At 41.1% G+C, this 12,881-nt stretch overlaps 1 protein-coding gene across 7 annotated transcripts in view; it reads right to left on the bottom strand.

The window, feature by feature from the left end:
• The window catches only part of BCAR3 (BCAR3 adaptor protein, NSP family member), a 116,248-nt gene that overhangs the window by 51,974 nt on the left and 51,393 nt on the right, over positions 1–12,881 (bottom strand). For 4 of the 7 annotated variants that reach the window (XM_055815540.1, XM_055815539.1, XM_055815541.1 and 1 more), the window contains one exon: positions 3,315–3,642. In XM_055815540.1, coding sequence (XP_055671515.1) covers positions 3,315–3,642 — 328 coding nt within the window. The other 3 variants (XM_055815544.1, XM_055815543.1, XM_055815545.1) reach the window with 3 other exon arrangements.

The following is a 12,881-nucleotide window of genomic DNA, read 5'->3' as shown; positions in this document are numbered from 1 at the left end:
AAGCTAATAAAGATGACCCGCAGACCAGGTGTCAAAGAGAAAATCCACTTGTGCTTTATTTGCATTTAATTGTCAACATCAGATAATAAAGAACATTAAGCACAAGCAGCTTTACAGTTTTACAGGCTAAAATAGAAATTCCCTCTTGAACGTCCTTCACTTTAAAGAGGGAATTCTTATTTTTACCAGTAAAATCAACCTCCAGGCATTTTCAAGAGCTCAGCTGCTTTTAACTTTGGCCATTTAATTATTTCTAAAAGAATCTAAAAATCAGATATAGGCTTTCTCAAGAAAGAAAACTTTTTTCCCCTTGAACTATCACAGGTGTACACTACCACACCAAGCAGAAGAGAACACAATCTTATTGTATTGAAAGTTGACAAAATAATTTCTCCAAGTTTTCAAAAGTGACTATCAGGTTTGAAGAGACTTCTTTTGGGTTTCCCTCCACCCACCCCTGGAACTGCACAAATTAGTTACAAAAGCATCTTCTAATGTTTTAATATGTCAGAATTTTATTTTTCCATGTTAATCCTGAAGATACTAGAATTTTTTTAAAGACATACTATTTCTGTTCAGATAGAATATAGTCCTACAAATAAATTGCCATACATACAACTGCATCTTGGATAGAGAGTATTGCAATTCAGTAGCTGTAATACAAGACAGGACAAAATTTTCTGGAAATCAGAGAAGTTCCATTAGGGAATGCCACAATTCATTATCTTTCTCCTATTCTCCTCACCTTGGCTTATTTTTTTGTTCCAGAAAATTATGTATTGTGTATCTAAGTATTAAAGATTTTATTACTCCTTTTGAATTATTGAAAATGTTATCATGGTTGTATTTTTTAAATTAGAATTTATCAAACAAAGTGACATGCCTGAGTCCAGTACTATTGGATCCATGCGCATGCGAACACTGTAATCCTAATGACTAGTAGTTCTGGCCCACTGACATTAAATACAGCACTTGGGTTGAACAATGCATCATGAAAAAGTGTGATCAATATGTGTGTTCACGCTTTTCATATTTGTGAACAGCATTACAGCAATGAAAGACTGATTTACTCCTGAATGAGAATATCCATGCAATGCTATGCTGTTTTGCAAGCCCCTACACTGAAAAAAGATATTACACAGCTTTTTTGATAAGGAACATCGACTTCCCTATACTATTAGTCCCAAGTAATTTCAACCTGAGTGTAAGCATTAGAACGTGTACCTTGGCATATATGGCAGAATGCTTACCACAGGAAAATATGGACTCACTCTCTGGAATTTCTTTTAAAATATACTAACGAAAGGTACAATGTCATCCCAAGAAGACTCAAGAAGTAATATAGTTGCTGACTGTCAAATTGGTAGTGACTTCTGCTCTAATACAATTGGCCTGTCAGGTCATGGAGCAGAACATATAAAGATGCATTGCAAAAAAAAAAAAAAAAAGAAAACAAGAAAGGAAAAAAAAAAAGGCACAAATTAGAAATTGTTACCACAGCATTCTGTGTGTGTTTTAGCAAAGCAACTGAAAGATCAAACACAAGAACAGCACTTGCTGCTATGGCTCAAAAGACAGCTTCTACGAACAGGCTGCACTAACAATATTGTTTGAACCCCTTATTTCAAAAGCACCATGTTTTAATTCTGATCAGGCAGAACTTCTTGACATTTTCCTCTCAAGCATTCTCATTGCTTGTGCAAATGTGTTCTTCACAGAACAAGGAAAGTTATCAGTTACAAGTATAAATATACTTAATATGGAAGCTTTGGTCTCCCGAGAAATCAAAACATCTCTCACAAATCTTGTTTAGTAACTGCTCTTGAGAAGAAAGACGTAAGACAAAAACTTCAGTGTACACCACCACATTCTTTTTATGGTAGCAGAATAGCAACCTGGCTGCTTGTGTTCTTTAGAAGTACGCAAATCAAAGCAGCAAATTATATTAAAAAGCCAGTTCATGTAAGGAGGTACACCTCAGAGCTCAGTGACAGAGGAATACTAAACACACTGAGGCCCTTTCGTCTTTTAATGTGAATGGGGTATAGAGAAGAAAAACGTATTATATTATATTCAAATGAGAAGAGAGCTTGGTCCCGTATGCCACAAGCAAAAACCATACAAAAAACAATCTACACACACAATGGCACATAATTAGAACTGTCATTCCCTCACAAGATTTGAGAACAAGAAATCTTACAGCGATGGACACAGCAAGACCATAAATCCTAATGCAGAAGTTGTCATTTTGTTATCTTTTCTCAATCTTTTAAGTCTGTCACCCAAGCAACCTAACACTCATCTTTGTGCCTTTAACTTACTCCCTGCATTACACTGATTTCTTCTTGTGTTAGCTGGAAATTTTTTCCTATTTTGTAGACCTCAATATCAGAACAATAACAAAAAAAGGACATTTACAAAATTAATTACTTTTTTGTTAGCAACGCAGTATCAGTGATGATAACAGATTCCCAAAAGAAACACTAGCTACAAGAGCATAATTATTTCTCAAGAGTCATGGATATTATAACCAGGAAGTCAGACGAGAATAATAAACTGGGATAATTTGCCATTAGCTCAGTGTATGTTGGGTTCCACTGAATCGTCAAGAAAAACAGCTCACATGTAGCTCTAGGTTGGAGGCGGATGGAACACCACTCTCCTCCTCTGCACTCCATCTGTATAAGCATGGAATCCAAATCAAAACAAAGTTTGAACAGTTTGACTTCTTGGTTAAAACTGCTCTGTCAGAATGATGCAAGGGGTCATTTCAAAGCAATTCAGGGACTTCTAGAAGATTCTTCTGGGGGAATAGTACATGCAACGCTATACCTCCTAAACAATCAGAGGCAAGACCCTAGTCCTTAAAAATTATTTTTAAAAACTATACAGATGTCAAAAGAAAGCCTACAAATCCAAATAGCTAGATCCCACAGAGAGTGGTATAGAAGGTTATTTTAAACAGGCATGAGTATTTAACAGCTCATATACTGACCTTACTGCAAAAGGAGAATTATTTTCAAGTCTGAGCTATTAAGTTAGTATTTTTTTTTTTTTTAAAAAGAAGAAATTCTCAGAATTCCTGATATATATGCATCAGAGATTCACTATTCTCCCCACTTGTTTCACGATGGTTTTTTGTTTGGCTTCTTCCATCAAGACCTAAACTGAGTACTATGGAGAAAAATCAGCCTCTGTTAGAATGCAGAGTTATCACAAACAGCTGCACCTATAATTGGACACTGAGAAGTCCAGAAAAACACATAACAATTCCTATTCAACAAACATAAGTAAATTAAGGTTTTACAAGATACCTGGCATGGAGTTTGTTGCTCTTCCCATTTTGTGAAGGGTACTCTTCTATAACATGCTGGACAAAAGGCGGCTGCTGCCAGTGTGTTCTGGTATATGGCAATGTTCCCATGTGGCTAAACATATCACAAGACCTAGTGGGAATTGTCCCCTTCTTCTTCCTGGGGAGAGTGCCATGGATAGAGATGTCTTGAAAGGAGTCTGAGCGATACTCCGTTGGTGAAGGTTTAGTGGTCAAAAGGTCCATGGAAGAAGCTAATGAGAACTGGTGGTTCGCTGGGCCATTTCTGGAAAGACTTGAACATTTTCCTGCAGCTATCATTTTTGGTTCTGCAAAAACAAAACCAAGATTCATCATAGTGCATCAATCATTGAAGTCCCCACTTTAATGTCAGTTAAATAGCATGACTAACAAAGGCATCAAAAATTGAACTGCATATGTCAAGATGTAGCCTGTATCATAATCCAGTCATGTTGCACCCAACTGCATGTGAAGCACACATTGCATGTTAACTGTTACACGTGTGAAAAGTCACAAAAAACCCCAACTGATCTAGACACACATGCAAGAGCAGGCCCTGAGCAATTCTCCATTTTTATGCACCAAGTTCCTCCTCTTTGCTCCTTCACATCCTCTGAATACTCAGACATCAACTTAGATTCATTAACAAAAAGCAAATTTTTAGGAACATTTTGACAAAAAATAAAAGGCACTCAACAGCTTGGTTTGGAAAATATGCTTCTAAACCCAGTAGCTGGCACAATGTGAGGAAAAAACTCTTTCTGAAGAGTGTCTTGCTCAAGTAATAAATGTAGCACAGAAGTGGTCACGTATTTCTAACAGGCTGTAAACTGAAGGGCTCTACCCAAGAGATAAGGGCAGGAGCAGATTACTGGAATTCTCTTCTTCTGCATGCACTGCCTGCTGGCTCAAATCGTTGTTGACATTAGGGATTTGCATAACTGTCAGTCTCTCGCACAATCAGTTGTAGCCTGCTGTACAGTAGAGGTTTTTCTGTTATCATTAACAAAAAACCTTCACGAGACAAACACTTCGGGCACATTAACAGATTGCTGTTCTCTTTCTCAAAAAATGCTGCCTTGTGCTTACTTTGCAGTGCTTTATTACAGAAGACAGGCTGCCTTATCCTATCCAGTTATATCAGCCTGCAAAAGCCACTCTATGGAACATACACACAGACTTAAAGGTCAACCAGGCCCACACTATTTAACCTAGGTGATAGTCAACCAGGTGCTTCCTAAAAAAACTGGAAAAGCCACAGAAGCGGCAGAGACAGATATGGAATCAGAAAGCAGAAGAGCTTTTGGAAATAACAGTTATGGACAGGGAGAATCTGTTCTGATGCTGGTGAAGTTTCATGCTGAAAAACAGGAGTAGCACCCTGAAGGCCCAGCAGCCTGGAAGTCAGCTGCTGACAGCTGCACAGGAATTCCTCTGGGTTTGGGGAATGCACAGGTGTTGCAAGGAAAACAGAGCTGCCTCTACAGTCCTCCTGCTCCTTCCTCCAGCCTCAGTATCACAGGTACTATCGAGTGTTGCTGCACTTGAAGCCATTGTTACCTCTACCCAGAGGTGATCCTAACAGTAACACTAAAGCTGATCGCGAATTTATAAAAGAATTCTGCCATTTCCTCTCAGCTGCACTGCAGAGATGCACAGGCGGGATAGGGTTTCCAGACTTCAACAACAAATCCCTTCCCACTTCTCCCTTATTGAAGGTCCTACAATAAACACTCACCGATCAGAAATGATAAATAATAATTAGCCTCTTTTTTTAATCTTCAGTTTGACAAAGCTCTGTCTGAGATACTATGTACTATAGTAGAAAAGCCTCTGGAAACAACACCTCTGTTCAGAGAGAATGTTTAACTTTGGTCAGGTTTCTCGTTGAAAAGAGTAGAAAAGAGTTAAGAGGTTAACAGGAACTGACATTTTTAGTTAGACAGATCCAAACAGAATTCAAAACCCTAAAGAAAACACACTCACAAAAAATCTCCCAGAAACTATCATATGGGCCCTTGATGTGAAACACTAAATCACCTCTCCATTTATCATGTCATTCGAGGACACAGTTTCTGCTGGCTAGTATTACAAATATTGCATAATTATTTTCAAAATAATAAAAAGTTTTTTAAAAAAACAAACAAACGAAAAAAAAACCTGGGCTAGAGATAGGACGATCGAAAATGCAAACACTTACCACAAAGCTACAACCTCCTATAGCTAAAGTAAACTGATAGAGCTTGTTTCCAGTAAATTCAGATTTATTATTAGAGAGTATCTCAAACAATAGGGGAAAGAAAAGCTTCTTAGGATTCACACAACCATTTGAAAACACATCTTTATGTATTTACTGTAAGGAGGCAACAAACACCATTTATAGAGTCTGAAAAACTGGAGGCTAGCTTGCTCATATTGCACAAACATGTTGTTATTCTCCTTCTGGGGTCTGCTGAGATTCTGTACTTAATAATTCAACTTTCTTATTGGCTTCTAAAAAACACCTCCTAACCTCTGAATTCTGACTATTTAAATTCAGGTTATCCAGCCAGAAGAGATTTTTCTTAGGTTTTCCTGCAAGATTATCACCCTGAAATGAAACACATGGTATTTCATGCAAATGGGTATCAAAACCAGGCAGTTACCACTACAACCAATGAAAGCTTCAGTTGAATAGCTGACACCAGATGAGTCCACGATAAGCTTACAATAACAGTAAACAGTCAACCACTTTATGTTTGAGGATCCATAAAGAAAGCTGAGAACTCCCTCTCCTAACCAAATCACAGGAAAGTTATAGCAATCCAGTAGGTTTCCACTCCAACAGTTTGAAAATTCTCAACAAATATACGATACTCTGAAATACAGCATTTCCCATTTAACCTCCCCTCCTAAGAAGCCCTTCTTAAGAAAGAAAACCAAACACCCTCAGTTATGTCCTAATCATTGCATCTTTTAAGTCACCTTCAGTAACATCCCATGGTTTACAAATTCCATACCCAATCCTCAAATTCACACCTGAGTTTTGAGGAATCAAGTTAGAGTTCCAAAGTTACTATGAAACACCTACATTAAGGAACTTGCAAGACACTTAGCCACAATTACGTGTGTACAGAAGCTTTGATAATATTTCAATCCTCCCTGCAAAACCCCTCAAAAAAAAAACACACCACCACCCAAAAACCAGAACCCCAAACCAACAGATCTGCTAACTTCTATCCATAAATTTACTTGCTTGCCTATGTGCTGCTGCACTATGTATTCTTCATAAATGTAAACCAAGAACTACAATAATTAGCACAGTAAAAGTCCTGCCAAACTATCCAAACATTTTTTTCATATCACATGTAAACACTGCAAGGAGGGAGCCTCTTCAGCTGAAGACCCTGGAATGTCTCAAATACTTCAGCATATGATTCAAAGAATGTTTTACTTTACTAGATATAGAAAACCTGAAAATTTTACTCCCCAAGAGACAGCGTGCTTTGAACATCTGCCATCATGCAATCAATAACGGAAATGGTAGAAATTATAACGATAGCCCAAAAGGAACTGAAATTTAATTGTGCGTATTCCTATTTGTCAAAATGCAGCATCTAACAAAACAGAGTGTTTTGGAAGTCATACAAGTTTCCCCTAACCAGATAAAAACAAGATTGACTCATGCTGATAAAATGTTAAAAATGCTAGGTGAGTTTTGATTTGTATATAGAGTGGCATTTCTCTTTCTTCAGTCTGTACTTTGGGAAGGTATATGGGAATGGAATTGGCAGAAGTCAGGATGTGACTTCAGAGAACTGGAGGCCATGAAAGGTTTCCAGGTAACTTCTGACACATTCAAGTTTTTTGTTATGAATGAGGGCAAGGGAAATCTTTAAAATCAATGTGGCATTTAGGAAAACAGTATGAGATCGGATGTAGAATAAAATAGGTATCTGGCGGGCAAGACCAAACATGTACCAAGCTCTAATCCAACAGGGTGTCATCTCTTCATGTCATTGCTCTAAACAAAAAAGAACCATATGAACAATGAAAAAAATAACCTTTGCTTCCCCAAAACAAATACAAAATATCCTTCTACTCATGCCCTCTTGTCTTTGGTTTACAAATACAAACTTTCTGGCTCAGTTTGTCTTATGAAAACCTTCTGATGTTCACACAGTCTGAAGGAGTGTTCTGATGGTTCATTCAAGCCAGTACAGCTGCAAGAATAAGCGCCCCTTCCATACCACAATATAAGGTAACTAGTGGCAGTGGCTGCTACTTTGTTGTTTCTATACATTGGAGGAGGGGGAGGGAAAAGGAAATCTCCAGCTCAGTCTCAAGAGATTCACAAATAGCATAACAAACAGTCCAAGGCTGTATACGCTCATGTTAATAGAAACCTCATAAAAGGAAACAGAAAAGCCATTTCAGAATTCCAAATCGGATTCTCAAGCTACCTCAAAACTCTTGAGTTATATCTAAACCACTTTTGGACATTAAAAGATTCACTCTTCTCTCAAAGTCTTATTGATCTGCAGTCTGGTGATTCTCCCTGTTAGATCAAAGTCTCTGAAGTTTACACCTGGTCTTAATATATCGCCAATGGTACAATACTTCACTCCAAGTCTTACCGTGTTTTTATCATTATATATGCTACGAGGCGAAGAGAGCTTGAACATGGTTTTAATGCAGCCAACTGAAGAACAACTGCCTTATGTCCTCAGGTCTTTCCAAGACTGAGTCAACTTTTGTGAAAACCCTACTTACTTTTGACACAGCAAATCTTCTCACAACCTCCTCCCACTCACCTGCCCTCCCTCCCTCAAAACCAGTAACAATAAATTACCATGAGTGGGAGACACACTGTCTTCTCCCTGCTAGATTACTTGGCACATTTACATGCACCATGCAGATGCCCAGGGCAAATAATTGAAGCAATCAGCCTTAATTGTGATGAAAGTCAAGTTCAGGACAAAAAAACAGATCAATTTCCTCAAGATTTGTTTTTTGTGTAGTAAGAAAATAAGTTAGGGAAACAGAAAAAGCATGACTGAAAAGCCACTAAAGTTAACATTTCGTAGGAAGAAATACAGTTAAAACTACAGCCACTATAAACTCAAGGTAGAATTCATGTTAACTGTTTCCGTAGAAGCAACATAGGCTTCTTCATTAGCATAACAAAAACCAGAGGATTCTTGCTCCCAAAATGGCTTAGACGCACTTTCTGCAACCTGTGTTCTCTGCTTTTTTGCTTTTTTTTTTTTAACAAGATAAATTGATGCAGTAGCTGCTAGAGCAAACAGGTCACAGGACTTTGAAAAGACTGTTAAGGTTCAAGAACCTACAGCCTGTTATGATACAGAGAAATAGACTGAGAAAGCACACGCAACAGTTCAAAGGCTCTGAGCTACTATCAGAAAAAAACATGAGTCTGTCAAACATCAAAAAAACCCCACAAGACTATGGCCAGGTCAGTGCTTCCAAAGGGGCCTGAAGTGCTATCACAACGTTCGTGCTCTCGTTCCCCTTAATGTGTGTCATACAATTTCAACTCTCCATACATCCTTGCACTGTAATCTGGAAATCTATTTTAAATGTTATTTTTAACTATTATTCTCAGGCAACAGAAAACACACAGGCCAGGATAATTATCTTTGAAATTTCTCTGTTTCAAAGTCAGAGAAACAGATAACCCCCAAAAAAACCTCTTTGTGAGTTTTCACACGTAGAATGCCTTGGTATCTATAAAAAATGCCAGGAAAAAGTGATCACTGAAAAGGATTCAATAATAAGCAGAGATCTCTTTGGCTGGCCTATACTATGAAATTATCTCAGAAACTTCAGTGCCCAATCAGTTAGCTCAGTAATCCTGAAAGGAATGAAGCCTTGACTTGAAATAAACACTCTCTCCCCATTCTGCTGGCAGAAATAAAGGACTTCACCGAAGTTACAGTCAAATCTAAGCGGTTTTCAGCTAATACAAGCTTTTGTTCCTCCCCTAGTATAGGAAGTAATTTATTATTTTGCCTGCTCCTCTGTTCCCACGATGTTACTGAAAAAAAAAGAAAACCCACAAAACAACGCGCTCCAACTGAAAACGAACTATTTAAAAAAACCTTTTCAGCAGTAAGTATGCACTTACGTTAAACGATCAAGTGATTTACGGAAATTGCAAATCTGGACAGACAGAAGTGCTTTTTAAATACAACCCTCTAACTGACAAGAGAAAAAAAAAAAAAAAAAAGACACAGCACTTCCTTTCTCTCTGCTCAGTGAAGTATCTCGAGTATACCGGCGTTTTATACTCGAAGAGCATTTAACAGATTCCAGGGCATCCGTTCCCACAAAGCCCAAGCAGGGAGCAGCCGCCGCCGCCGCCCCGCAGCAGCAGCCGGGCCCGTCCCGCTCCGCTCCCCGGCCGGCGGCGGCAGGCAGGGGCGCTCACACACCGCCCGCCGTGCGCTCCCTGCCCCGCAGTTACCGGTCCGATCACCGCTCTTGCTTTCCAGGCTTCCCGGGGATTAGCCGGAGGTTTTGTCCCGGTCGAGCTCCGGCAGCGAGTCGCGTCCCGGTCCCTCCGGGCGGCGGAGCTCCGCGGGGCCGGGGGGCGCGGGGGAATGGGGCGGCCGGAGGCCGAGGCCGGCCCCGCACCACCAGCAGCCCGGAGCCCTTCCAGTGGGTGCACTGGGGCGTTCCCGGGGGAGCCCGGGGTACGGCCGTGCCGCGGCAGGAGCGGGCGCGCACGCCTGCAGCAGCCTGCCCTCCAGGAGAGCAGCTGGCGATGGCTAACCAGGGGTGACTCAGCCGGAGCCTTCCAGGAGCGCCTTATCGCCCGCCCGCGCCGCGGAAGGCACGACCCGGCTCGGTGACTCCCGAACGAGCGCGACTGCCGGGCGCCACTCACCTGGCGCGGCCGGCCCCGCACCCCGCCCCGCACCCCGCGCTGCGTGCGGCGGCTCCGGCAGCGCCGCGGCCCCGGGCGCTCTGGGCGGCCCCGCAGCGCCGCGCCCCACGGCCGCCAGCCACACCCCGCGGGCCGGCCGCGCCGAACCCCGCCGGGCAGGCCCGCTCCCGGCAGCGACCCCTCGCCGCCCTTCCCCATGGATGCGAGAGTGCCAAATCAGCATTGCAGCAACAACGAGCCTTCCCACATCCCCCGTTCGCGGGCAGCGCCGCGCACTTCACGCACACGGTTCCTTCCCTTGCCTGAAGTTATCTGTGCAACAGGTTGGCGGGATAAAACGCATTTGCTAAAACAAAGGGTCAAATAACTGTAAAGGGCCGAGAGCTGTCGGCAGAACAGATGGCTAGCTAACCGCCCCTTGCAAAGTACACCCTCTGAAACAATCGGGTAATTAAAGGCAGAACACGCACCCTAAGGAATTACCTCGGCCCCCCTCAGCCGTCCCACCGCCGCAGCCGAAGGGCTTCTGCTTACACAGAAACCAGGGCGCGCTCAGTTGACTTCTGAAGCACCGTCTAGATCAAATTCTTCTGCAACACTGTCTTTGTTTCTTTCCTGTTGGCTCAGTCTTTCAGGCTGCCTGGCCAACATTTCTCCGGTTTTGCCACGGTTATTCCAGTTGTGCAAAGCAATTTTGATAACATGGTTCTTTCCCTCTTACCAGAATTCGTGCCAACATTCTGCAAACCTCTTCACAGCTATCCCATTGGCATTAGCTTCCCAGCAACAAATACTTCTCTGCCTAACCAAACATGTAATTGATTTTGACATTAAATATTTTACCCCTAGTAGCTGCACGGTGGTTCTGTTTTCAGAGATCCTCTTTGTGCCCTATTTTTCATTTCACGCTAATGTTCAATCCTCTCACTCTTTCTCCATTTTAACTAGAACTCACTTTAATATGCTTCTTCCGATATGTCTGCTTCAGAGCCCGACTAATATGATGTTGCTGAAGTTGTACTCCTAAACTATCTAAATGATAAATGTCATTAAGGAGCAGATTATTAATTTCCCAGGACCTCTATGTATTATCAAACCAACCACCAAAAATAAACTATGGTATTCTCACTCTAAAGAAGTTAAGCTATATCCAATGGCAACAACAGCAGGATTAAAATTCCACATGGTGACTAACCATAGTGACATCTCTGGGCACTGGGTAGAACTAGGACATCTACCTCTTTGTAGTTCAGATTTTTAGGCATTGTCCAGAACGTGGAATTTTACTATCTGAACTATCTAAAATACATTACAGCAAAAAGCCCACCTTTTTAAAATGAAGCAATTAAAGACAGAAAGAGCACTGGACCTCCTCTTGGAGCAGTCTAGAGCTTAAAAGGCATTTAGCTCATCAAGTCAAGATTCCTTAGCCATCATCTGTGTTGCAGATGTAGGTATTGGGAAACTTCTCAGAAGTGTCTTGGAGTTTTCATAGATAGGAGTAGAATCTTTGCACAAAACTCTCGAGATGAAGTTTAGCATAAAAGAAGAGAGACAAAAAAATAAAGGCAGAGAGCACTCAAACATGCAGTAAGGGAAGGAGACAGAAGATTAAAAAATCAAATTTATCTAATATACTGAGGTCAAGGAAGCTCATGGTGGCATTTCTGACTGCTGCTCTTCCCATAGCAATCCCACTTTGGTTCCTGCAGGCATGAGCAGCAGGAAAGCATTACCACTGCTGCTATCGCCACGTACCTTTTATAACAACTTCCAAACTGGGAAAGTTGAGGTAAATGTGAAAGAACAATTTCAGAAAGGATTCATTCATTAAGACATAAATCACCACTTGTGGCATGCTGATGGACACAAACTTCTACACTTACATAAATTTCTCCCGCCAGATTACAGAAAATTGTAACATCACACGGACACTGAAAAGAACCTTGAAGTTGAGATCTGAATTCAAACTAATTTGACACAAAATGAAGCCTGAACACACAACAAAACTCACTCCAATCTTTCATCATTTTTTCCCCCAAATGCAATCACATTTCAGCTACTGATGAACTAGGAAAGCTAGCAGATCTTCAGTGGCTGATGGCACTCTGCTTTTGTCATTGCCAGTTGTGCAAAACCACGTTAAGTATTGAGGACAGAGAGGTACCTGAAATGTTTCAGAGTGACAGATGCTAGACCTTCACTGCCACAAGCAACAATCTATGGAAATTTCCCATAGGATATTTCAGGCACAATCCTTCTTCAAAGTACACCTGGGGAAGGGAGGGGATGAGCAAGGGGAGGAGAAAGAAACCAAAACCCAGCAGACTAACCCCATCTTGGACACCAAAATGACTCACTTATATGTCCTGTGCAAGAAAAAATGGAATTATGGTGAAAATACAGAAAGAGGAATTGAGATACTTGGATTACACTTCGAGTTCTAGCATTCTGACCCACTTACTTCCTCCATGACCTACACTTACATTTTTGTAACATACATCAGAGTGGTAGATACTTTTCACAGGAAAGACCGTACAGTCCTTCATCAGCTTATCAAGTGGAAGATGCTACAGAAGTGCATACTATTTTTTTTCTTCATTGCATAAAGGAAAATACCTTGCTACTCTATCTAAACCATACATTCCACAGATCAGG

Source organism: Falco peregrinus, chromosome 10 (assembly GCF_023634155.1).
Source record: "Falco peregrinus isolate bFalPer1 chromosome 10, bFalPer1.pri, whole genome shotgun sequence".
In the NCBI taxonomy this organism is placed as follows: Eukaryota; Metazoa; Chordata; class Aves; order Falconiformes; family Falconidae; genus Falco; species Falco peregrinus.
The sequence above is the reverse complement of the archived record's forward strand: the minus strand, read 5'-3'. Positions and strand labels throughout refer to the sequence as shown.